Source organism: Urocampus carinirostris, chromosome 20, assembly GCF_059441175.1.
Source record: "Urocampus carinirostris isolate Australia breed hairy pipefish chromosome 20, RoL_Ucar_1.0, whole genome shotgun sequence".
In the NCBI taxonomy this organism is placed as follows: Eukaryota; Metazoa; Chordata; class Actinopteri; order Syngnathiformes; family Syngnathidae; genus Urocampus; species Urocampus carinirostris.
The window spans coordinates 23,511,762-23,538,352 of record NC_142368.1 but is presented as its reverse complement, the minus strand read 5'-3'; the positions used below and the strand labels follow the sequence as shown (position 1 = coordinate 23,538,352).

Genomic DNA, 26,591 nt, shown 5'->3' with positions numbered 1-26,591 from the left:
TTTTAGAGCTGCTACCTGAAATTAACAAATTTCTTCATTCACAAAACAAAACGGTGCCAGAGCTGACGGACCCAGAATGGAAATGGCACCTCGCATTTTTAACAGACATGACAGAAATGCTGAACAGCTTTAACTTGCAACTACAAAGCCAGGGGAAACTAATTTGCGACATGTATTCCCACATTAAAGCATTTGAGGTGAAACTAGAGCTGCTTTTGGGACAAGTGAAAAAGCACAGCTTCATCCATCTCCCTGCTACACAAAACCTCTCTGCAGAGAACCCAGCGGTCCCGTTCCCAGCTGAAAAGTGTGTGGAAGCATTGGAAATGCTGAAGGCGGAGTTCGGTGTGCGATTCTGTGAACTACATGTTTATGCAAAAGAAATCCGTCTTTTCCAGAACCCATTTGTTGCCCAGCCTTATCAGTTTGAGTTGGCCGAGTTACAGAACTCTGATGTTCTGAAAGACAGATTCAAGCCCAACAGTCTCATTGACTTCTATGCCGCCCTCCCAAACGACAGGTTCCCTAACATCAGAAAACATGCAATGAAGATGTCAACACTTTTTGGCAGCACGTATATCTGCGAGCAAACCTTTTCACGCATGAAACTGCTGAAAACTCCAAAGAGATCAAAATTGACAGATGAACATCTGAATCAGTGTTTGAGACTGGCAGTGACTAGAATGGAACCCGACATTCAACTTCTCACCAGCCAGATGAAGGCCCACAGTTCACACTGATGAACATACAAAGGTAAGCTCACTTTTCTGGCTTGAGTCATTCTGAGTATAAACAAATATAATCATAATAAAATCTACTGTGATAAAATCCAGCTCCACAACCATACTGGTAGTGGTACTGGTTGTGCTGTGTAGGTCCTGTATCACTTAGTTCAGTTTCTCAGTCTGCTTGCTTGGTGGTTATCACAGGGAAGTTGATGAGAGAGCGAGAGCGAGATGCAAACAACGATGTCTACAAGCCTTCTGGAACCTACAAAAAGATTATAAGGAAGGAACACAAGAACTTTGAGAGACTGCTCATATGAGTCATTTAAGTAAGTGATTCTGCTCTGACAACTAAGCTGAACTTGGACCTGTTAAGACTGCACGGCACAACAGAAAGTTTATGTTCCATGGACTTTTTTTCAGTGAAGAACCCAGAGAGGGTTATTTGGTTATTATTTATTTCATTAATAGTGTTATTTATTTCCTGACAGAAAGGGTTATTTGATTGTGGCTTTCTAGAAAACAATACATTTTTACATTTAGGCACTCCCGCAATCATCACACTTTTTCTTTTACAAACTGACCCTGGCCCTTCATCAGAGAAGGGAAAAGTTATGTGGCCCTCACAGGAAAAAGTTTGTGGACTCCTGCTATAGAGCATATTATTTTATGAAATGTTTGTTTTTAGTACAAAACAATATTGGTTACTTATACACGCCTTAAACATACTTATACAAACCTTAAACATACAAAATATAGCACTGAAACAACTTACGATCTCGTTCGTAAGTAGGGCAGCGTCTGTGCAATGTCAGATGATCGAAAAAGGATACATCATTGAAAATTGCACCTACAGCCAAACATGCAAACAGGATTAAAACACAAGCTGCACCTAAAAATGGAAGAGGGCTTCAAGTGGTTTGAAGCCCGGAGTGTCTTGGCTAAGTTTGGAAACTGTCATGATTGGACAAGCCAAGAAATATGCCTCTACAAGTCGGTGCACACGTTTTCTTCTATCTCTTTTAGTACGCGGCTATTTTAAAGCAGTTTTAGTGTGTCAGCTTATGTTATGCAGGCTTATATGCAAGTATATATGGTATATAATTTGTGGCATATATTCAAGGGAAGGGAGGGGGGCATAAGTCATAATTTGGTCCCCAAAAATGCCATTACCAAACCTAAATCATTGCATGGAACAGAGCATTACTGCTTTGTTATACTATTTACCCACCATATAGGAACTGGGAGCACTGGATGAAGCCTTCCTCCATCTCCTCGCACTTGTCAGCAGCCGTTTCCACGTCACTGATGGTGCTGGCGAAGATAGCCGCCCCCGATTCCACCAACAGCTTGCACAGATGCACGCTGTTGCACGAGGCAGCGCAATGGAGCGGAGTCCTGTTTACAAAATAAAATAACACTGTCTATTTGTAATCCTCCAATATGGTCGTGTGCAATTGGGGCGGTGCCGACCATCCGTCGCTGTCAGCCGCATTAACGTTAACTCCAAAATCCAGCAAGAACTTGACAATGTGGTGGTGTCCGGCGCAGACGGCATTATGCAGCGGGGTGATGCCTTCGTCATTGGGTGTGCTGGGATTTTCCACCTGGGACAAACAAAACCCCAGCTAATGTATGCGGTTACTCATCATGCCTGGCCAGTTAGGAATTATACCTCATAAATTATCCTTTGAACCAGGTCAAATTCTCCCTCCAGTGAGGCGTCCAGAAGAAGAGCCAATGGGTTGAACTTCACCCGGAAACCGTGACCAGTGCGCTCAGAGTCTGGTTTCTTTAGGTTTGTGCGCTAAGGGAAGGAAACAGGAATTCATCAGGAATAATTTTTTTGTAGGGCAAGCAAAAAATATGTTATGGGCAGAGTAGGCCTGGGCAATATGGTACAGAATTAAAATATATTTTAAAACAATACATCTATTAACTGGATTGTGCATGCTGTGTATAATGTCCAGAAAACAATAATTAAATGTGTAACGGTAAACTTATATATAATGGACTTAATAGGCAAAATGTGCCAGACTTGTAAGGCACTCAATCCTGCATTCTGCTAACCATGCAAAATAACAATTGTTATGTAAAACAACTTGACAAAAACCCTGCTTTTAATATATAGCGCCAGTTATTAATGATTAGGGAAATACCAGCTCCATTGGGAGAAAATGTTGCTTATTTTAAAGGGGCAGTGTGTATTATTTAGCGCCTCCTCGTACTAAAAAAATAAACCATTCATTAAAAAAAATATTGATGAATGGGTCAAGAAATTCTACCCAAAAAGAATTGACATAAACCCATAAACCTCAATAAGGCTGGGCAAAAAATGAAGAGTTAAAGTAAAAAGGTGCGTTTTTGCCACTTTCAGTCGCTGTCGTTTTTTAAAATCTTCTTTGTACTTTTTAGTGCTCGTTTTCGGTTGCACTACACCATATAGTGACACCTAGTGTTTAAATAATACACAATGTCCTTTTAAGGTAGATTAAAAAAAAAAAAGTTAAAAATACAGTCAAATTAAAAAAAAATCTTAAAAATAACCAAATTTTCTGACAATGAAGTGAGTTTTTTAAAATAGAAAAATATTGTAAAAAAAAATAATAATCCCAGAATAGTATTTAAAATGAAGGATTTTTATTTGAATTATTTAAACATTTTACTGTTTTTTTTCTCTGGGGAAAAAAAATAACGGAAAGGGTTAAGGTTTTTTGAAGTGACTACTCCTTCACGTGATCGAAAATAGCACATTTAAAACGTTTAAAAAGGTTGGTGGAACATAACTACCATGTTCGGCGCCATCGGGATTGCATACGTCGACTCACCGATGGTTGGGTAGGTGTAATGCCACTCTCTTCCGGAGACGTAACCTCCAGTACAGGGCTGGGCAGCAAGGCCTCTGAGGTTTCCACGTTGTTATTGTTGTCCTCATCGTCATCCTCCGCTACTTCTTCGTCCTCTGGGTCCAAAAGTCCTTCAGGAGGCGGCGGAAGGGGCTGGTTGTCATTCGGATCAACCGATGAAGTGTCCGAGCATTGCTCGTCGGATTGTGGTTGCGGCAGTGGGGGCAAGACGTCAGAGGGAAGGTTGCCGTTGTTTGTGTCGCCGGCCGGGTCGCACCCTGGAGAAACGGCAGGATTTGCCGGCTGATAAAACGGCAACCCGCTGCCAACGCCGTTGCCACCGCCCGATCCGGCGCTAGCTTCGATGCCTCCCGCTAGGGTGTTGAATCTCTGGTAGAGAAGTTTCTGAATGTTGGGTCCGCTTGGGCCCTCCGGTTCAGTGATGGAGCTGCGCTTTTTAAGGGGCCTGGGAGCGTTGGCCAGCTTTTTTCGAAGAACCTCGAGTTCGGCGTCGCTTTGGTAACGCATGGGCGAGTGCGCCATGGGCGTCAGCTTGGTGGGGCTCAGTGGCCGGGGGATGTTCTCTACACTAGGGGGAGGGGCCGACGGCACCGTGTGACAGAGGCCATCGTGCTCCTCCGCATCACCATCTAGCATGTCCTTGCAGCTACCGGATGGACCCTGAAGCAATGGGAAAGCCCCTCCTACTGGGATGAAAGTAAGAGGGGATGGGGGTGTTGAATTGGGAGGGAGGACTGGCTTTCCATAGACTGCAGAAAAGAGTGAACATTTTAAAAAAATCTGTTAACAACCATAATTCCTTTCTATGTATCATTTTGTTCAGGGTTGGCTAACACCTATCACAGACATGATCAAAGTTCGGCCCAAAGTGATACTGCGCATGGTGGATTTGGCAGCATAGCAGAAGGAGCAACGCAATGAATCAAACTTATGCTGCTCAACATGGTGCGCAGGTAGAATTTTCTTGTTGTTTTAATGTCATTCTCCATTAACTACAAAATGGTAGGAGTATGTTTTATATCATTTGAGATTAGAAGAAACAAACCTAAGGACTATGTGTATCATTTAGCGCCTTCGAGTGGGGACAAAACCTAATTTAAACCATCATATAATTACCCTTATGTTAAATCTCCCTAGGTTGAGAAATTTGTATTGATTTTACATAAAATGCGGCTCACCTACAGGGAGACTTAACATTACAAACTTGTCCCCCACCAGCTGCTAAGGCTACCAGAATATAACAAAAAGCTTGTGAAAGGTTGGGCATAAATAATTAAAAAAATGGTCTGGTTTGGTCACTGAATCTCCGTAGCGAGTATTCTTTGTAACACTTATTTTTGGTTGCACTACACTACAGCGACATTCAGAGGTCAAATATTAGAAAGTGTCCCTGAAATGATTGTGAAGACCATTAAAGTAGTTATGTTTTGTGCTTTCATCTAAGAGAGCAGGATAAGATTTGTTATCGTTTCCCTTTCTTAGTCATTATACAGTATTTCTTTCACCTGTTGTGGCATTTGCATAACAAGTTCAGTGACAACCAATGTTTAAATGGGTTCCAATTGGTAGGTCATGAATTCTTACACATCACAAATGTGCCTTACCTGCTTTGAGTGCAGGTTTGAGGGGCTGACTCTTTGGCGCCGCCTGCTGGAGATACATATGATAGATGGAACTGGAGTTCATGGTGGCCGGGCCCTTCCGGGGAGACTGCGGCCGTGACCCTCTGTCAGGAATGAAGGGCCGCACGGCCACGGCTGGCGGGTGGTCTAGCCGCTCAATTGTGCCGGGCGGGAAGAGCGGAGTGTGGGGCTGGAAAGTAGGACTCGGCGGCACCGATATCCGCTGCTGAATCTGCTGTGAGGATGAGCCGGTGGCAGGCAGAACACGAGGCCAACTGGGTGGTGGCGGGTTTGGCACCTGGCGAGGCGGAGGCAGTGGCGGCGGCGCATCCTTGCGACGCTCCAAAGAGCTGGCGGACGTGGCTGAAGAGAGATGCGAGCCGTATGGTGGTGGTTGCAGTTTGGGGATCGATGGGGATGTCATGGACTTTTTGGCATCGGACACCTGGGAGTAAACATATGGACGTCATTGCTGTGAAATTGCAGACGTTAGGGGGGGAAAACGAGCCAGCGCTTATCCTTGTAAACGAATAAGAGGATTAGTAGAAAGCAGGCTGACCTTTTCCACACTCGACGTGGCAGGGGGGCCCGAAGGGGGAGTCTTAGCCGAGTCAGAGTCTGTTCTCTCCTGAGGTTTTAGGGGCGCGCCCATCTTAGTCACAGGGGGCCAACCAGCATCACTGGCTACAATGACAAAAGAGGCACAGTCAATATCTGAGTGACCAACAGCTGTAATGACATTCTATGTTCAAACGGGGGCAGCCAACGAAGTTCTAAATGTATTCATTTGGTTAAGACAGAAGTTGGCAAGCCAAATTTTTTTAACAAGCTATATTTGACAAAAATGAATAGTTAACAAAAATTTGCCGCAAAAATTAAAAGCTTTATATATGCCTCATAAGGAAAGCGACATATGGCCGCCACCAGGCAGTATTTGCCCAAGATACACCACAGGAAATGGTGCCCCTACAACCCTAGTGGGGAAGGAATCCGCTCACCTGCACATCCACCTACCTTTGTGCACGCACACGCGCATGAGCACTCACACACGCACACATGTATATAGCGCATACTCATTTTGTCATGTCTGTCCTTTTGCCAGGGAGCATCTACGGAGAACTAATCAGCCGCATGCTCCCGTGTTAAAAAAAAAACAATAATAAAAACAATCGAAACATTTTGTTTCAACCTAAACAAATGGTTAAAATCCATACGTTAAAATAATTATCATTTGACTATTTCAAATATCAAATAAGTATTTGAGCGCATTTAAGACTGCAAATGAACTTTAAAAATTAAAAAAAAACAAAAAAATGCATTGTAATATATAACAAAGAAAACCAGAAGAATTAAATCGAAAACACAGCATTGCAAGTTATTAAAAGTTGTAAGAGGATAAAATAATTTGAAGCACGTAAATTTAAGACTACTTCAAATTAAATAAAAAGCTTAAGAACAAAAATAAATGTGAAAATAAAAATAAATGATTCAGAAGGGCGTGGGCAACTGAACCCATCCATTAATTATCTGCACCGCTTATCCTCAGTAGGGTCGCGGGGATGCTGGAGCCCATCCCAGCTATCTTCGGGCAGTGGGCAAGGGACATCCTGAACTGGTTGCCAGCCAGTCGCAGGGTGCATAGGGACAGACAACTCATTCGCTCAGTCACATTTAGGGACAATTTGGATCGGCCAATTAACCTGAAATGCATGCTTTTGGAATGTGGGAGGAAACCGGAGTGCCCTGAGGAAAACCACGCAAGCACGGGGAGAACATGCAAACTCCACACAGGAAGGTTCAATCTTAGGACCTCAGACCTGTGCTGTACACGCGCTAACAACTGCACTGCCGTACTGCCCGAGAACGTAACCAAAGCAGACAAAAAGAATCTGATGGATCCACACGTCTTTTGATGTATTTTCCAACCTTATTTCATTTTCCTTTACATAATAAATGATTCATGTCTTCAATTTAGGGCTAGAGAATGTCACTATGAGATAGTGTTCATTTACCACTCAGTGGAGAAATTGTACTTAAACTCGAAAATCATCAAACTGTTGGTAATTATTTAAACTCGACCTCAGAGGGCCCAGTTGGGATTTTCTTTTTATAAGCAAAAGGTAAAGATACCGATTTTGCAAGCAGACTTAAAAGAGGCTTGGCGAAGCGACACGCCCACGCGCACTCACGGGACGTGCCGGCAGAGCCGCTGGAGGCTCCCGGACCTGGCTGACACTCCAGAAGTGGCGGGGACAACGGGTCCACGATGATGTCTAAATCAGACACTTTCCAGGGGCCGCCAGGAGATTTTGGCGCAACGCCATCTGCCGTCATCCGCCCCCACGGCCCCGCCAACCCACCCACACAGAAACATCACCACGAACACAGTTAAACATGACAGGAGAGGAAAAAGTGAAAGAGGGAAGGGAGTCACAATGTACAGTAGACAACAACAAGAGCACACAAAGGAAGAGAGCACAGTTAGACAGGAGAAGGAAACTGCAAGAATAAGGTACAAGTAGGAAACATCAAAAAGGATGCGCACTATAGGAGTTTTGCATGCAAAAGGTGCTTAATGATGCAGTGCTAAGATACGATAGACCTGCACTGTCTAAAAATAGACGAACCCAGAACTTTATTGATGTTAAAATGGAAGTCAAGGATTTCCAAACAATATTATGTTGAATGGGCCTCTCTAGTCTAAACACGGTATTTTGTGTTCGCAGAATGATTTGAGACAATATTATCCTATTTTCAACCATCTCTGGACAGAAATGACGACGGAGTTAGATAAAAAAGGTAAATTTGGCTTTTTGGCTAATATTCTGAAACATTTACGTAAAATCTGGAGAACAGGGAGCACCTGAATAAAAGGCGCATGCTTATATTTAAGAACGAAACAGAATTTTGTCTATACAAACCACAGGCTCAAACGGACATAAGTGAACTAATTCACGCCCACTCCTTAAATTTAAGCCTAGCGCACACTTGGGGCCAACCGCAAGTGATATTCGGCGTCAAAAACTTCGGCTGCAGAACAACAACAGCAGCTTGACCCGGCACACCTGGCGCTGTTTTCAGTTCTGCTTGGAGTTATTTATGGTCATGTGTTTTCATATCATGTGACCATTCAACACAGTGATTACAAAGACGAGCACATATTCTTTCCCGTGCCAAAAGAAAAAGTGATTGAATGCTGCATAAAATATGATCTATATATTTCTAGTCAACAAAATATCGTGAGGCCGTTGTAAATATTGATTAAAGTATTGTTAAACCTCCTGTTTGGCTCGTGTTATGTATTACATGAATAAGGTTGGTTAAAACATGGACTAATTTCTTCATAGCGTGGCATAAATGTTTCCAAAAGTCACCGTGGTGTTTTGGATTTCGAGAGCATGTAGTATGGAAAAGAGCGGCTCGCTATTTTACTCGGTGCCGCCACAGATCTAAAAAGAGAAAAAAAGAAGCCACACCATATTTAAAGCCGCAGTTTTTGAAATGTGGTAAAAAAAAAAAAAAAAGAGTAGCTGCTTGTAGTGCGAAATTTACTGTAATCAAATCACAAACAATTGAATTCTGATTTATTCTAATGTCTTGTGTGAAATTGAAATCAAACAATTTGTAAATATGCCACAATTTGGCGATTTTTCATATTTTTGCCCACAAATAATCCTTAATATTGGTCACCCAACACATGGTGGTTATTTCATTTTTTTATGAATGGTTGGTGTTTTTTGGGAGTCTCGACAAAAAGATCACTTAAGAAGTTGGTGGTTTTGACCTGGCACTGGCATTTTGTTGGATGGTCTTCCTTTAAACAATCCATGCATTTAAAGCAGTTAAGCTGTCATATTGTGAGAACTGAACCACCCCAAATGTCTTGGACTGACCTGACTTGGTGCGTCCTTTGTTGGCTTGGTTGTTAACGCCCAGCGTTTGTGGCTTGAGTGGCTCCGGCGGCAGGGCGTAACCAGAGTCCTGTCGGGTCGGTACGGGAACTTGGATATAGGGACCCACAGCAGCCACGCGGCCCAGCGTGCCAGCAGCCGGCTGCGGTGAGGGTGGCCCATTGGCCCTGTTGAGCTGTGGGAGGAGAAATACTGAATTTTAACCATTGGAAAAGATAAAAAATATCTTCGGGTAAAAGTTTGGGTTGTTCTGTCGAGAATGAGACTTTTGAGATGGTGTTGAGGGTTTCTAGCCTTACAGGGAGGTTCTCTTTTTGACGTGCCTCGGTTTTTTTCTTGTAGAGGCGATCCCGCAGCTCACTGATACGCTTGTCCATGAGCGTCACCTCCATGTTGCGCTTGTTGAGGAGCTCCTTCTGCTGCTGCAGCTTGCTGTTCTGCTCCTGGTTGAGTTTGTTGCGGATCTGAGGAGTCAAAATGGCAGTGCGTGAACAAAAAAAATCCAGCGTTGTGACACATGTGGCTTAATACCTGGAGCTCCTGGTAGAGTTTCCGGAGCTCTAGAGCGGCCGTGCCGGTCACTTGGCCACCCAATGTGGTCTGAATGCCGTTGAGCTTTCCCCGCCGTAAGTCCTCCAGCTGCAAGTTGAGTTGCTCCACTCGAAGCACAGCCGCCTGCAGTTCGGCCTGCTTTTCTTGGAACAGGCCACTTACCTGCTCGATCTCTGCCGCTGGACAATGACCAGAAGCAATATAGTCAGAATGCTTCCGTTGTGACATTTTTCAGCTTATATGTCACAATGAATCGCCGCTTGGTTTTAGTGGGGTGCATTGACATTTGGGGGATAAATTATCAGAGATCTATAACAAGTTCAATGTGATAAAAAAATTTGCATTCTACAAATGAGTCGTGTTTTCTGCACTATAGAGCACACCTAAGCCTTAAATTTTTTCAAAAGCTGACCACGTGCCTTATTATATGTTGCACCTTATATAAGGATCAATATTTAGTCGCAACATGTCTCGCAACTATGGTAAGCCACCAACTCAGTTCTCCCCCGTAAAGGAAGTAGTGTGCCGTGCATGCTGGGATATATTTACTGGCGTTTCATTTACTAACCAAAAAAATGAATCGTAATTTCAATCGGTCACTGTTGGCTAAAGTTATTCGGAAGTAAAGGAGGCAGGTCCTGTTTAGTATTTGCAGGCTCGTATAGAGTAAAGCGGGGCTAAACAAAGCCTGCAATTGACCGGAAAGATGTAAATCACAAGTTATGTTGGTCTACGGCCTAGAGAAAATAATTTTACTAGTTTGTTTATTTGTAAGCGGGAATTATGGGGCTAAACAGACAACTAGCAACAAGCTATGTCTATCGATGCAAAGATGCTCATCGGCTGTTATTTTTTTTACTCTGTTGGCATTATAGCGTTTTTTAGAGTACGTAAATAAATTACATTTTTGGATTAACTACACTCAGGGATGTAAGGAGACCACCGAAAGTGACGTCTTTGGTGAGCTATAGCAGCTTTATATGTTTCAGGTATCTTGTTTCAGACCGATCGTGATGTTTCCTCGATGACCATGTTATTAAATGGTCAGCATATCTTGAATCCCACGAGTTTAGGTTTTCCTGACGTATTTCAGTGACTGGTGACATCATACCGACTCCGTGTCTGTATGTGTCTGAATTACATATTTGCTTCTCATCGTTAAGGGGTTAATAAAGTTTGACTGACCTGACTGTTTTGTTGAAGTTCCTACTTTATGGTATGGTAAAATACTATACGTAGCCATAATACAATACAACTTTTACTTATATCTGTACATTCGAGGAAACTGTGCGGGTCAGATGTATCGACATTTCGTTCTGTATACACGTGTACTAGAATGACAATAAAGTAGATCTGAATCTGAATCTGAATTTAGCGCCTTATATACTGGTGCGCCTTTTGTATGGAAAATATATGACAAAAGACTATTTTTTGTGGATACGCCATATAGTGTACAAAATATGATGATTAAAATTAAATACAGAGATCCCTGAAACAATTTAGAAAGGACAGAATGGTGTCATGTTGCATATCAGCAGTTTTTAGGTAGCCTTCTTTGTGGTTTTTCCTAACTTATACCCCTTTGTCGTACGTACACAAAGACATTTTGACGAAAATGTTAACATTATGCAAACATCTACTAAAAAGCCCGTCTATCATTAGGGATCTGAGTTAATTGCTAAATTAAAAAAAAACCCAAAGGGCACTTTCTGAGAGATGCCAAAGGGGCATGTGCTCTCAAAGCGCTAAGTGTCAATCGGTGCACACAACTGCTTAGTTTATTTGTTTTTATGAATCATTCAGTCTGTTTCTTGAACTTTAAAACACTAATCAACTCACATTCAATGCAAAGAGAGAGCTCTCTTACAAAAGTTTAACACACTCTCATAAAGACTGCAGTGACAGCTTAAAACTACCAGCAGAGTTACTAGATCTCTCTTTAATACGAATTGTTTTTTGTGTTTGGGAAAAAACAAAAAAAAACACGAAACGTCATCTAAACTAGTACACGAGATGAATATGATCGCCTAAATTAGAGTCTTCTTTACAAACTCACAGCCAGCCAACCAAAATACATTTTACCGTCTATTGGCATCACTGACATTGAACGAGCAATGGGTTTTACAAAGCTTACAAGAAGTCTGTACAAGAAAAATGTACATACACAGGTTGCCGTTGATGACCTTGCTGTAGTCTACCTGGCCTCGCATAGCCCGGATCTTTTTTAGCTTGGCCTCCTGGCTCTCCACACGCTCCTTCAACCGCTGCAGTTTCTCACTCTCGGTGGCAGTCTGCTGCTGACGTCGCTCCTGCTGCTTGAGGTAGCGCAGGCGCTGCTCCTTCAGTAAGAAACACAGATACTGCAATCACTGTTGTTAAGAAAACAAAATTTAATACATATACAGTGGCTTGCAAAACTATTTGGGCCCCCTTGAACTTTGTGACGTTTTGCCACATAAAACTGTAATTTCTTGTGAAGCATCAACAATAGGTGGGACACAATCATGAAGTGGAACACACTTTATTGGATATTTTAATCTTTTTTAACAAATAAAAAACGAAAAAGGGGGCCAAATAGTTTTGCAGGCCACTTTAGATGTGTTCTGGAAGTGCAGAACTAAATAGTTGTAAAAGGGGGCCTCCGTCTCTCCACTGACCGTACATAATAAAATGCTAGGCTGCGAGGAGACTGTGTAAAGACTGAGGCAGGTCAAATGACTTCATGTCTCCATCCAACTGAGAAGTGATCCAGTTATCAGGACAAAAATAGGAAGCGACAGGCCCAGGTTTCCCAATGACTGCAGAGCTTCTAAGGCGCCATTTGTATTTGTGAGTGATTGACAAGCTACCAAAATGGTTTAAATGATATTAACTGTTGATTTGATTTTACAGATAATGTGAAAATGTCTTACCTGGCTAAATAGCAATGTGAATGTGTCACAGGGTGCACGAGCACAGACAGGACAATACCAGCAAGGTGAGTCATGCTGCGTCCAACCTCCTTAGTTACATAGTGAGTGCATGGGTCAAGCCACATAGCTTTGAAGCTACACTTCAACTCAATAATATCAGAAACAAAACAACCAATGGCACTAGTTTGTGGTGAGAAGGTTTTGCAATTAAAATTTAAAGATGATGGTGCACGCTATGACAGCCAGTGTGTGGTTTTATGATGGATGAGAGGTGCTCGCCTAAGAGCGGATCGGCGGAGTGGTGAATAAAACATTGATTGAGCATATAAAGAATAACAGCTCTACCTTGGCGACGAGCATCTGCTGCTGCGCCTCAATCTGCTGCTGCTGCCTGGTGGCCATCTCCTGCAGTTCGGAAAGCGTGAGCTCCACTCGCTGAAAATAACGTATAATGGAGCAACGATAAATTATGTTGTGACACTGGCTCTTAAAATTAGACATGGCAGCCATTTACCTACTTCTTTCTTTAGTAAACAAACAGGTAAAACTAAATACATTTAATTATTGAGTTGTTTCCAGAAACTTGTTTAACTTGTTCAGATAAGCCTTTTAAACACAGTTCCCCATACTATCCAAATGTTTTAGGAGTTCTAAAACTTCTGATAGAACTTTGAAAAGAGAGTGATCTTTTTTGTTGAATAATCAGCATTCAGAAGTAATAGTTCATTGGTGTCCAAAAAAAGGGTCTGTTGTGGGAGCTGCAATTGGTAGCCCACTGTTAAATTGTAAGCAGTCTATGGCATATACTAAAAATAACGAACCTAAAAATTCCTGAGTTTGGCAGAGATGCTAGGGATGAGAGATAATGCAGAGGATGAAATAATCTAAATTCGCCATGTGTACCGTAGCTTAATTTTAAAAAAGCAGTTTTTTTTGGGCTGGGGTGGGGTTCTTCAGGTTGTCATTCATCTCTGAGGCTTTTTGAATCTTTATTTTTATATAAGTTTTATTCAAATTATTCCTTTGGTATTTGTCTACCACATTTTTTGACTTCTGTAATAAGATAATATGTCTTTTAAAAAAAGCAAAAATCTCAATTCTGACAGATGCAAGAATTTCAACAAGAAAAAATCTCAAATAAAACAATATTATTTACTGAGATCAAAAAAGTGAAACTCAAATAGTTCTACCGTCTGCAACATCAAATAATTTGGATTATTTAAGTATAATTTTTTCTTGTTTTAATAGAAAAACAACATGTTAATTTCCCCCAAAAATTCATATCTGCTAATAAGATTGCAGTGGACGTTTCAAATCATACATATGGATTTTCTTAATTGTGAGTTGCCAAACTGATCAAGTGAAACACTAAACACATTGAGATTCTACCAACCTAATCCCTACCTAACATCTATTATGGACTTATAAAAGAGAGGTAGGAGGTGACATAAACGAGGCAGACGAGGCTAAAGGAGGCCCAGAGGCAACGCCGCCGAGGGAAAATCCAACATCTCTCTCAGACAGTGGCAGCCTTTTGACTGATCTGGTCAGAAAATGTGCAGGGCGTTATTCCAGAAGGGCACTTATTCAAACCACTTGCTTCACATTCAGGGACCAGAGATTCTCTTTATAGAGCTAAACGGGGTCTGTATGAACCGCCTGTGGCAGACAGTGACCCGGAAGTAGTTGCTAAATGCCAAAGCAATGATCCTCTTACGGAGCCGTTATATCATCGTGCAGGCTGACTTATATAATCCCTTCAATCGAATATTTGCAAGGGGACCTGAATGCAATCTAACCTCGCCATTTAGGAGGTCAAACGACAACTTGCACAGCCAGGAAGTACTTATGATGGTCAAAACAGTTATCATTTTCTGGAAATCATAGACATTTTTTTAGGTGGAAATGAAACCCAGTCCCTCTACAGTGCTTCTCTCTCTAGCCAGGAGGACGAATTAGTTTCAATTCCTTGACCGCGTCACTTTCCTATTTTGTAAAATCTGGGACAGATGGTCCGAGTCAGGGAGCAAGAGAGGACATCGTGCCAGAGGCTGCTTTTATCGGACACAATTGCAACAGTGCGCACACAAGCTGAGCCTTAACAGCGCAGAAAGCATAAACCTGACAGGAATTGCTAACAGGGTTGAAGAAAAAGCTTTTTAAAAATAACCCAGTTAATTGTATGCATTAATATTTGGTGTAGAAGTTATATCAGTAACAGTAAGGACTGTCCCTTAAGGAATGTGATATACTAACTTGGTGCAGTGCCATTACACAGCTTTTTTTCTCATCAAACATATGTGCATGGGTGCTATAGATAGCTTAACAAAAAGCCAAGACTGAGACATGATAGGGACAAAAAAAACTAAATGCAAGTTTTAACCTAATTCTTTGACATCTCACCCCGTTCTCGTTCTTCTCGCTGGCGTTGCCGCTCCTCCGACTTGACTGATCCTGGGACTGCTGACTGCCTGCTGGGACACAGTTGCCATCATTGGCGGGTCAGAGAAAAGACGGGCATGGTGATACTCACGGCCAATGAGCAGTACTGTCAATTCAAAGCGACGCTGACGAGATTGCACACTACATGAGGGACGCAAGATGATTCTAACTAACTCCGGAATTTTTACTTTTTGCATTTACTTTCTAAAAATGGCAAAAGCCTGACTAGAACAGATGAATACATTATTCAAAAGTAAATGGACAGATACAGAATGCTGCCTGTTCTACTTTTTTTTAAATGCCTGCAGTGACAAGTCTAAAAATGAACTATAACAAGTTTTTCAAAGTCAAAAGCTTTAACAGTAGTTTTTGGCACAAGTGAAAACACTATATGCAAAAGAACAGTAAAAAGATGACCATTACATCTAAGTCCGGGAGAGGAGACACCAGCAAGGAGCTTTGGGGAAGAAGAAAAAAAAACACTCACCCTGATCACTACTTTCGGTTGGGGAATCTTCGTGTCGCAGGAAAAACTTGACCTCCTGTTTGCGGGGGCCCCATTTTTGGAGATGTTCGTACATCATGTGCTCGAATGGGATGGCTCGCTCTGCAAAGACGAGAAACTTGTCAGGAATTGGTGGAGGGAGTTAAAAAAAAAATATTTAGAGCCAATCAAAAGTAACAGTCAATTTAAATGTGGAAAATGAACATGCAAAAAAATAGTAGTTTTCAATAGGTTTTTACGATGTGAACATTTAAAACGGGCGACATGTATAGTTAAAAAGAAAATCAAACTTATTCCTTCAGTGACAATAGTGCTTTCTGAAATTGACAACTAGAAGCTAGTATTTCGTAAACAGCAAGACAGCACAAGAGACAGACATTGGTTGTGCTTTGTCAGGCACCAGCCCAACCCAAACTAAAGCCCCCCGTTTGACTAGGATGGTGTTTTCAACAGAGGAGTGGCCCCCAGGCAGAAAAAAAATATGCTGATCACAACCTGGCGTGTCAGCACCAGAACGGAAGCAAATTGTTTGCGGGGAATAAATCGTGACAGCACCAGGGACTCAGATGTTCAAGTTTGCAGTTTTAAGAGGATCAGCTTCATTATTATTATTTGCCTTGTACTTCATTCATTGGCAATAGTTATAGATTTTTCCTCACTCCAACACTCACTTCACTCCGGCTCTGAATGGTGCGTCAATAGATTAGCCAAAAGCGTTACAGGCTGGGTGAGAAGGTCATGTACACACATGGGAGAACAAGGGATGCAAAAGAAAAAAACAATTTTTTGAATGAGTGCAGGTCTTACCATTGCCCCTCCAGACCTCAGCCAGGTGACAGCCGCTTTCTCCGGGCTCTTTGCAGAACTCGACCACATCGCGGCATGTGGTCTCAGGGGTGATGGGCACCTCTGTCAAAGTCTGCTCCCCGTCACTAAGGTACACCGTCAATATCATCTGAGCGGTGTGAGGAGAAGGCAATGTAAGTTAAAGTGACATAATTGTTTCAGAAACATTTAGGGGTCAAGCAATACTCAAGTCAAACTAAATCCAATGAGGAAATGTATGTTATTTTAAAATCAAATGATCAATAAATCACGTTGCTTTATTCATCTGTGCACACCAAAGAAAGTAATTTCTACAAACGCCAAGAGACATAGTAGAAAGCCTTGTGGAACAGCACTATAAACAGCAATTCTAAATCTGTCAGTGGCCTCATACACTCAAGCAATAGGTAATCCGCGGTTAGAGTATTTTTACAAAAAAAACTCAGCCATCAAACAAACCATTTACTCACCTCAAAACTTTAATGCGATTAATCAAATGTAGATCATCTATATAAACCAATAAACAATTCCGACCCAACACTTTGGTGATACATTATTAACAACAAAACACAGTGCAGGATCCTCAAGTACTTTACTTTTCAGAAAAAATAAGTCACGACACATTTCCAATCCAGAGAAATATAAGACTAAGGTATTGATGTTCCACAACAAGTATAAACCAACAAATGTAACACAGATAGGTAACGGCATATTTCGACCAACTCATTTTAAAATTTCATTGTGCATGGAACTTTCAAAGCTTGCGCCGTTATGCTGGATCACTGCCACAAAAGCTGAAACACTCCACACATTGCCCAGCAACAACACTTGTCCGTGCATGCAGTGGCTGGGGTTCGCTATAAAAGATTTGAACACAAATACTTTCAAACGTGCTGTTAGGGGTTGCAGCACACGTCCCTGCATGCTTGCATTCCTCACATTTCATGAGAATGACAGCTGACGCCCCATTTAGTGAAAACATTCTAAATACGTAACCATAGTTGCAATATCTTCCTTTGTGGACTGTGAGAGGTTGTGACGGCCTTTGAACATGCGTTTATCAAGCACTGTGCTACAGGGGGCAAAAGTACATTGAACACCGCCCTAGTAAAATAGCAAAGTTTTCAAATCTGTGGAGGATAAATAATTAAAATACAAATCTGTATGTTGACTTAAGAATTGCTACCTTATCGATCATTTAATAAAGCATTGGTTGGTAGGTTTGAAAAAAACATGGAGTTATTTTAGTTTTAATTATGGTTTAACTACAGTAGTAAATGTCATCAGATTTTAAAATGAAGCCAAATCAGAGCATTTGCTTGCGATCACCCTACACCCCCCAATTTGTTTGAATAACAATATCTTTCAGGAAAGTACCCACCTAAATAGAGCTTAAAAGAAGATATTTGACATTGCACAATGTATGCTACTGAATTTGAAAAAATACCATTGACAGCTATATTTTAGGATTATTTTGTTGAATATTGTCTGAGGTGGAAGGTGTAAATCCTTCCTCATTTAAGGATATTTGCTGATAAATGTATTTAAGTAAAAATAATTAACCTCATTGGGGTACGTAATTGAAATGGGGTCGAGAAACACTGAACTTGCTAACAGTTGGGCAAACCTTCTTTGGCATAAATAGTTAGGGGACGTGAGCTTGACCATTGTACAACTGTGATCCATCTTCCAGAGTATTAATTTTTGTACTCATCTACACTTGGAACACTTGGAACTTGAGAATACTTGGAGGTCACACGTGATCCTAACAATAACTCCACTGAGAATAAACAATCTTTGGTGAGTTAGGGTTGAAAATTACATAATGAGTTTTCAGCATTAGATATGATGTAATGCAGTTCTAATAAAACCAAATTCTTGATTTTCTGATTACCGGTAGCACTAAACTACCACCCACAATAGCAAAGTCATCTAATTTGGAGGACATGCCATGCACAGCATTAAACAATTGAAAAACTGGTTTGTGATTTTAAAGTGTAAAGCCGAAACTCGCTGAAAACGTGACAAGGTCCACCAGCGCCATGAGTGATGTCACAGCTCTAGCATACAGTCAATCCCGCTCAAACAAAGAAAAAAATCAAAGCGACCAATACATTTCCGCAACAGAAATTCCTCCCAGTCAGAATGACTCACAGCTGACATTTTACAGCAAATGCCTTTTATCCAGAACAATTGCATCAATGGGATGCATGAAAGCATAAAATTACAAGATGCCCATATCTTGCACTATTGTCAGAATGCACAATTTTTTCACAGCACAACTTATTACAACTTAGGCCCCTCTCCCAGCACTACTTTGTAAATATTTTTCATTATAAATCCTAACATCCCTTCCTTTTCATCTTCTAAGTTTTTATTATACGTTTATCCTGAGGTTTCTCACGTGGTTGCAAGCAATGTTCACTATGCTATAATAATAAAGACAATTCAATGAACCTTCTTTCACAGCATCTCAAAAGAAAAAAAGGGCGAAAGGAGAATGCTTTTTCTTAAAACATGAAAACAATGTCATCAGAAAAGTATTGCCCAAAAAATATCTAATCCTCAGAGTCCCGATTCAAACAATTCCTTGATGTCAGCCGTCTGCAATAGAATTTTAAAAAGTAAAAGTTGGTAGTGCCCCTAAGACTCTTGTTGTTCAGTGATCCAACCAATCAACCAAACAAAGGTTTCAACGTTGAGTCTGCCATAAATATAGATCTCTCGCCAAACAAACACTTCAAGCCATTGTCTTAAAACACAAGCATTTTTTGTTCCCCAATAGGTGGAATTACAGACTGATAAAACGCAGATATTTAAAAGCCAAATGACCATAATTTTGAAACATCACCCAAGTCCAACAAAAGCAAAACATGAAGACATCGATTTTTATCCCAGGCTGTACAGAGTTCTGCCTCCAAATACAAAAAAGGATGACAACCATCATCCCACCAAGCGAGCACTGGCCAAATACCAACCGCCCTGACTAAATTGCGTCTGCCGGCGTTTCGGACTCTTCGGAGCACCCTCCTTTTCCGTCTGATCTCCCTCTTGGGTGCCCGGTGGCGCTCCTTGGCCCAGAAGGGATTGTCCATGGAAAGACTGACCAGGCTACGCATCATCACTGCCACGAAGCGCTTCATTGTGGACAGCGGGACGGCTGACCGCACTTAAACCCTCGCCGATGCTGGTGTCGCGGAGGAGACTTGCAAGGATAACGGACTGGCTTTGTGAGCGGGGTGGTAGCCAAACAACATAAACAACTGAGGAAGAAAAAAGAGAGAGAGGGAGTAGCCTCCATCAAAGTGCATGCTAAGCACGGCATTTGTTGGTCCGAATTTCCACGTGGCTGCACCCTACCGACACCTCTGGCACTAAGACGGAATATTCATCAGCTTCCGATCAAAAGTAGGATGGCGTTGAACTTAAAATAATTTGATACATTTGATTAATACCGTTCAAAAGAGGTTCAAATTGTTAGCCACCCTTGCTAAGCACTTATGCAAGCTTCTGCTTACTTGATCGCTTTCCCACCCACTCAAAATATTAAAGCGAATGCATATTTATGATGCAGTGGACAAACCAGTACTAATTTGCTACCAGGGTACTGTGTCATTTATTACAATTCTATACAGCATGTTACAGGTTAGGTAGTGTTACATATAATCACCTTTACTTTGAACTCGCCATAAAAAATGACTGTCGTTTTCTCATTAAAAATCAGACATTTGGTGTGAAACACATGTGCCACTTGGTTTATTATCTGAGGAAAATGTATAGACCTTAAGAAAATCGCAACATTCAAAAAAACTCCAAAGTATAAAAAAAAAAAAACATACTGGTACCAAACCAAAACTAAAATATTGGAAATGTGACCATCTTTCTCGTAATAATGATAACCGTCTATTCAAGGCATGAGCTTTAACATTGAATCGATATCTTGATGTGACGTAGTGCAATAGTGTAACTGCAGCAAATTCCGTTTTTTTCAAGGGGTTCAAGTGATGGGGTGTTAGGTCAACAAGAATTGTCACATTTTGTGGATTAAAAGGGCCAGCCAAACAGAACAGGTTTGAATGGCACCAGCCAATAAAGGCGAGGCAAAGATTGTAAGACGAGTGTGCACAACTTCAATAGGCTGGTGTAAGCTGCCAGTCAGTCATGCAGCGCGTGCACGAATGGCCACCAAAACAAACGCCACAGCTCATATCTAAAGTGGCTCATTGCATTGAAAATAAGTTCACTAATTTAATCGGACTCCGAGGAAAGTCAGAAAAGCGCATCACCAGCGGGTTTTCCCTGATTTTTAATCTCATACGGGAATTGACTAAGCGGGGTCGGAAGGGAAAGCAAACAGGTTTGAACAATTTTTATTGACACTTTTAACAGCAATTAAACACATTCACAATTTCATTATATCCTATTCTAACAATATGAGCTTTGAACAATTTGTATCGACACTTTTAACAGCAATTAAACATATTCACAATTTCATTATATTATTTTGTAGCTAACAACTCTTAAGCCACCACTGCCAAAACGTGGCTAGTCACAAACGCCATATCCATCACCAATAAAGCGGAAGACTTGGAGCTACTACTCGTGGAAAACCGCTACATACGTGACTATTAAATTCTAATCATCAAGAAGACATTGAAGAAGTCGTGGGGACAAGGTTGTAGAGTGTAGCTTGCCAGCCGCTCTTAATCGTTTTCGTACACTGAAATGAATAGAATAGAATAGAATAGAATATGCCTTTATAGTCATTGTTACAACATGGGATATGCTGTGACAACGAAATTGGACGACTCCAGTTTCACATTTACAGTGAGGATAAGGAAACAAAGAGACAAAGGAACAAAGAACTAACTGACTTTGTTGTAAGTAGGCTTTGTTTTCCTCCGGGGGGGGTTAGCCCTCCAATTTTGTTGTCCTTTTGTGTAATGACAAAGATCATTTATTCAACTGCAATTCTGTCTATATTTTTACATCTATATTTGATATTTTGATACAGTCGTATACTCTCTGTCTCTAAGTACGCCATCTCAAGTTATGTTTGCATGTCACTATGTTTATGTTCTACCCCCCAAAAAAAACTAGCGTAGAAAATGCACTTTTCTTTGAAATCAAAAATCGCATCAAAATTGCTATTGAAGTCGCAATTAGGTTGTTTTTTTTTTCAGACATCGTGCAGCCCTCATTGGCCACTATTTTCTGATGCACTCCCAATGATCATCTCTGAGCGCTATTGAATATGTTTTGAATCTATTCCAGGATTCTTTTTTTCTAGTCATTTATTAAAATCTTATTCAGGAATGTCATCTCTGTTCTTGTTGTTAACAAGATATACTACGCTGTTTAACCAATGACGATAAAGACAATATTATTCTATTTCATCAGATGAAACAATATGATGCACTGTATCTTTATGGATAATGGTCAATTTAATTAGTTATTCGTATCGTATCTGCTGAGAGGCAACGTAGTTATTGTATCAATTGTATAATTTCAAAGGAAATAACTCAAGTAATGGTAATCAAAAGTGGAAAATCTGTCAAACATCTGAAATTGAAATATGCCTCCATAAAGAACATCATCCCAGTCTTAAAGGGTACCAATAACTGAGCATGCAGATACAACACCAAAACTTTGCATTCTTGAATAAAAAACAAATCATGTTGTTTCTCCTTTTGGAATAATGTCATATAGACACAAAATGGACCATTTAGTTATTTCTAACTGACAATTTTATACTGCACACATTTTCCTCTTGTAGTTTAACTTCCAGAAACAAAGACACTACTGGGAGCAATTCACGAACGCCTTAGAAGAGAGAAAAAAAAAAGTGTCTCTTTGATTGAGAGATGACTAATGTGCATTCGAATCTGCCAAGGGGAAGTACGGTGAATTATTGATTGGTTTGGGGCAGAAGTGGAAATCGAACAGGCTTGAAGATTAAATATCTGAAACGTTTAATACCAAAAATTGCTGCAGATGACAAATGGTATTTTTCATGGTTGGCTACAGCTGCGCATGGCCCTGTAAGCAACTTGACTGCGCAAGATTAACACTGGTTGACGATTTAGTGGCCCTTCACAACAGAGGCTGCAGTGGGTGTGCCAACGTTCCATTGGCTGCTTCCATCACGCAACGCGCTGAGTGTACGCTTCGCTATCTGCTCCACTGACTCTTTGACTTGATAGGCTGGTGGTGCCACGGGGTGCAAGCGTCCAGCTGGGAAGGGGGTGCACGCACTCTTTGCTTTCCTCATGGGAAAATATTCCCTCAATTCAAACTAAAGGAATTGAAGTAAATATTTAGCCTAAAACAATACAGGTTACTTAAACAAGCCTTAAACATACTTATATAAACATTAAACATACAAAATATAGCACTGAAGCAACTTATAAATTTAACTTACGAACAATCGCCCGGAACCTATTTCGTTCGTAAGTAGGGCAGCATTTGTACTTTTTGACATCTGTTTGTTAAAGAAATCTATTCAGCCAATAATGGTCTAAAGTGTGAGACTCTAAAATAAGGGTCTCAAACTCAATTTACTAGAGGCCACTAAAGCCAGGGTCTACTTGAGGTTGGGCCAAATGGGGTTTTCCAGGAGAAAATGTCTGACAAAAACATGTCACTGATCTCAAAGATCTTTTAAAAATGCTACACAAAATAAGATCTCGGAATACAAATATATCAAGAAACAACATGAAAATAAATAAGAAAATCAATCAGTAATAAAAAATCCATAAATTACACGGCAGCACTTACATATATGGGACAGTGAGTAGTATTTGATCACTATATGATGCTGTATTGTGTAGTACAGACAAAAACAAGTGCTAAAAAGCCTAGGAATACAAACAAAGGAGACGAAGTGACCAAACAGCATCGTTTCTATTTCACTTTTTTCCCAGCCTTTCGCAAGTTTGTTTTGGTGGTACCAGTTGCAGCAAGACGGTGGAAAATAATATCAGCTCCCTCTTATTGAGCCCCGATGCTACATGAAAACATGACATCAAAACAAATTTCTTGGCCTGTGAGCATTTAAAAAAATGCACCCCATTAACCAAGTCAAAAAAAAAGCCTTGGCGTCCCTAAAATGTAACTATCCTCTGCTCCATGTTGGCCTCCCCGCAGGGAGAGCTATGCAACAGTCTCTCAATTCACCCCGCTATTGTTACAAGATCAACAATAGGACTACCTGACAAAGTGCACCTCCCGTTCGCGTATCATGTTCTTTGTCACATTGATACACCAGAGTTGATTGTAGAGTCTCTAGGTCACGAGAATTCACACAGTCAAGTCAAATCGACCAAACGGGAATTATCTTTCATGTCAATTGTGCAACAGTACTTGAAGCCGGAGAAAATGTTCACCAGAAATAGGTGGCCATCAAGTGAATGAACGATTTACACATTATGGAGTAAATTTTGCATATTTTGTTTAACCTGATCACCATTTCAGGGTATGACTGCATTATATTATAGATTGAGGATGGCTACTAGTATGTTATATAAGGAGTGTCTAAAGGTACAGCACAATACCCGAATACAACACGAGTAATTGTTAGTTATATTCTAGTTTAGTGTTTCTTGCCCTGTGTTCCACATGAAATTCTCCAATTTCATCCAAGTGGTGACTAAAAATCTATAATTACTTGCGTGAGATTGTTAACTACCCTTTTGGTCTTCGTGATCATAAGTAGGCAGCAGATCAATTTTTAAATTAAAAAAAACTGTAGAGATAAATAATTTCCAATTTTGACTGCTCAAATTTGAGCTTACACTTAAAAAACATTGTTCTACTCCCAGATATGTTGTCTCATTTTAAATACGTTGATATTTTTACGAGAAAAAAAAGTTCAAATTACCACAGCAAAGGTTTGTTCAAGTTACCTAAATATTTTTTCCTATTTTAATAGGAGAAAAACAGTTTAATAAATTGGAATGAAAAAGCTTTTTTTTGTTATTATTATTATTATTATTATTATTAAAATAAGTTACAAAAAACACCCGAGTAGTCTGTGGAGCAGTTCTGAAAGTAGCCCACCAGTGATGGGTTATTGTGATTGTGTAGGGAATTTGATTTTGACATAATTTGTATAAGTATTGGTTTCAGTGCCATTATACAAGGCAAATGTTTTAGCGGTTGATTTAGCAACCATTTTGTAACATAAAAGTAGCATTGTAACTACATAGTAATAATGTGTTAAGTTGTCATTTTAGAAAAGCAAATCCAATTGTTAGCCCTTTGTGCCAGTAAGTAACAAACAAGTAATTCTCAGCTTCAAAACAGCCGCACAAGTTTAAAACCACTCAAAACTAAAAATTAAATCATACAACGGCAATGCATTTAAAAACATCAAACTGGAATCTTTTACAGTTTTCTACAGGTGGCATACTTTGAAAAAGTAAGCCATTGCTCAGAATAGGTTAAAAAAGACTAACCTATAGTCATCAAGTGTTCTGGCATACAGTGTCACGGTGCGGTATGCTGGGAGCATGACAGCACAGAAAAAACGAAGTCCTCCACACAGCGCAGAAAATCATTGGCTGCTCTTTGCCCAGTCTGATGGATATTTCAATACCACAGCAGTCATAAACACTCCTCTCCCCCTGACCACCACCTCTTTGACCCGCCACCCTCTAGTAGGCACTAAAGGTGCCTTAAAACAAAGACTGCCAGGCACAGAGAGTTTATTCTCCAAGGCCATTACCACCCTAAAAAAAGCCCACAAGACTTTGGAAAATACATATTTTGCCTAATAAGCCGTACCCGGTACATTTGAATGGAAAAACCATTGTGTATATATATATATATATATATATATATATATATATATATAAGCCGCATCCGAGTATAAGCCGCATGTGCCCACATTGAAACATGAAATATTTACGAAGAAGGACAGTACACAGTAAGAGATTTAATAATATACAATACTTTTCCATGATGAGGGCCTGTACATGCTAGCTGTGAATTTCCCTACGGGGATGAATAAAGTATCTAATCTATCCATCTTTTATTCATACTAAAAGCGTGAAGTTGCATTAAACTTTTGTCTTCCGAGACACATATATTCCACATGTCTCACTCTTAATGGCCGTTAGAAAAAAAAAATCAGCCGCATCATTGCATAAGCCACAGTGTTAAAAGCTTGGAGAAAATGTTGCAGCTTTTAGTCTGAATTTTACAGTACTATTGTTACAATATACTTACAACTGGGGCCGGTCACCAAGCACTACTCGGTAAATATTTGTCTATCCAACCTGAAATTATTTTTATCTAATTTTTTCTTTTGAGTCTTTAATACGTGTTTATGCTGAAGTGGCATGTCTAATCTTGTTGTAAACAATGTTAACTACGTTGTTATCAATGACAATAAAGACAATTCTAATTAATAACTTTCCAACGTTTTGTTATATCAGAACAAACCGAGAGTATAACATGCAACTGTACCCTAATGTGCATATCTGTAATGTCGATTGTGTACTTTCCATTTCTACGCATGGGTTTTAACAGGTGTTGTCAGACTTACCGGCATCATATTGGCGGTACCAAATGAAAATCAATAAGAGTAGCAAACAGCAAATCTCCGATCCTCCCTCCTTGCCTGAGATCAACCAAAGTCACACAGACAGAACCTACCAGCCCTGTGAAACACAAAAAAATACATAACATAAATTTAAAGTGTCATGGGTGAGATGCACAATTCTTGCAGCTAACAGCGATGTCAACAAACGGCTTTAAATGGCCCAGGAGTGGCTCGCGCACAGCTGCTCTTCCTTGCTGGCTGCGAAACGCCTCTTATCTGTGACATTAAATAAAAGTAGCCCGTAATTTACTCACCGCTGTCAAAAGCGAGTCATGGTCGCGGGGTACAAACGTCCTGTCCAGAGAGGAAAGTTAGGAAAGCCGAGCTAAGTGACTGACATCCGTCCATCCAGCTAGCAAGCTAGCGCGGCTAACTAGCGCTGTCTCGCGAAGATGCTAATTCGCGTTAGCTGCCTCCAGCTGCGGCTACACCCAAGAGATATAGCAGCGTTTCAGTCACTGTCGACAAAAAAATGTCAATAATTGGTTCAAATTGAAAGATAAATTGTGTTCTTTAGCGAAGCGACAGTGGGGAATTATTGCCAGTGCGCCTGGTTCGGCGAGGAGTGATAGTTGGCGAAAATCCACCGCTGGGTTGTTGACGACGACCGGTGGGGTAGGCGGAGA

General features: G+C 40.7%; 1 protein-coding gene across 5 annotated transcripts in view; it reads right to left on the bottom strand.

Annotated features, from left to right (window-relative positions):
• The window catches only part of LOC148346649 (apoptosis-stimulating of p53 protein 1-like), a 31,115-nt gene extending 4,524 nt beyond the window's left edge, over positions 1 to 26,591 (bottom strand). Inside the window, exons 1-17 of one of the 5 annotated variants that reach the window (XM_088324564.1) lie at positions 26,220 to 26,591; positions 25,909 to 26,023; positions 16,344 to 16,491; positions 15,519 to 15,638; positions 14,993 to 15,063; positions 12,935 to 13,024; positions 11,842 to 12,016; positions 9,657 to 9,856; positions 9,425 to 9,589; positions 9,108 to 9,300; positions 7,404 to 7,538; positions 5,774 to 5,898; positions 5,197 to 5,659; positions 3,554 to 4,341; positions 2,401 to 2,532; positions 2,199 to 2,332; positions 1,957 to 2,123 (exon numbers count right to left, since the gene is read on the bottom strand). In XM_088324564.1, the coding sequence (XP_088180690.1) occupies positions 1,957 to 2,123; positions 2,199 to 2,332; positions 2,401 to 2,532; positions 3,554 to 4,341; positions 5,197 to 5,659; positions 5,774 to 5,898; positions 7,404 to 7,538; positions 9,108 to 9,300; positions 9,425 to 9,589; positions 9,657 to 9,856; positions 11,842 to 12,016; positions 12,935 to 13,024; positions 14,993 to 15,063; positions 15,519 to 15,638; positions 16,344 to 16,491; positions 25,909 to 25,917 (3,115 nt within the window). In that variant the 5' untranslated portion in view covers positions 25,918 to 26,023; positions 26,220 to 26,591. Of the gene's footprint in view, positions 1 to 1,956; positions 2,124 to 2,198; positions 2,333 to 2,400; positions 2,533 to 3,553; positions 4,342 to 5,196; positions 5,660 to 5,773; positions 5,899 to 7,403; positions 7,539 to 9,107; positions 9,301 to 9,424; positions 9,590 to 9,656; positions 9,857 to 11,841; positions 12,017 to 12,934; positions 13,025 to 14,992; positions 15,064 to 15,518; positions 15,639 to 16,343; positions 16,492 to 19,339; positions 19,591 to 25,908; positions 26,024 to 26,219 lie in introns of those variants that run through there. The other 4 variants (XM_088324566.1, XM_088324565.1, XM_088324567.1 and 1 more) reach the window with 4 other exon arrangements.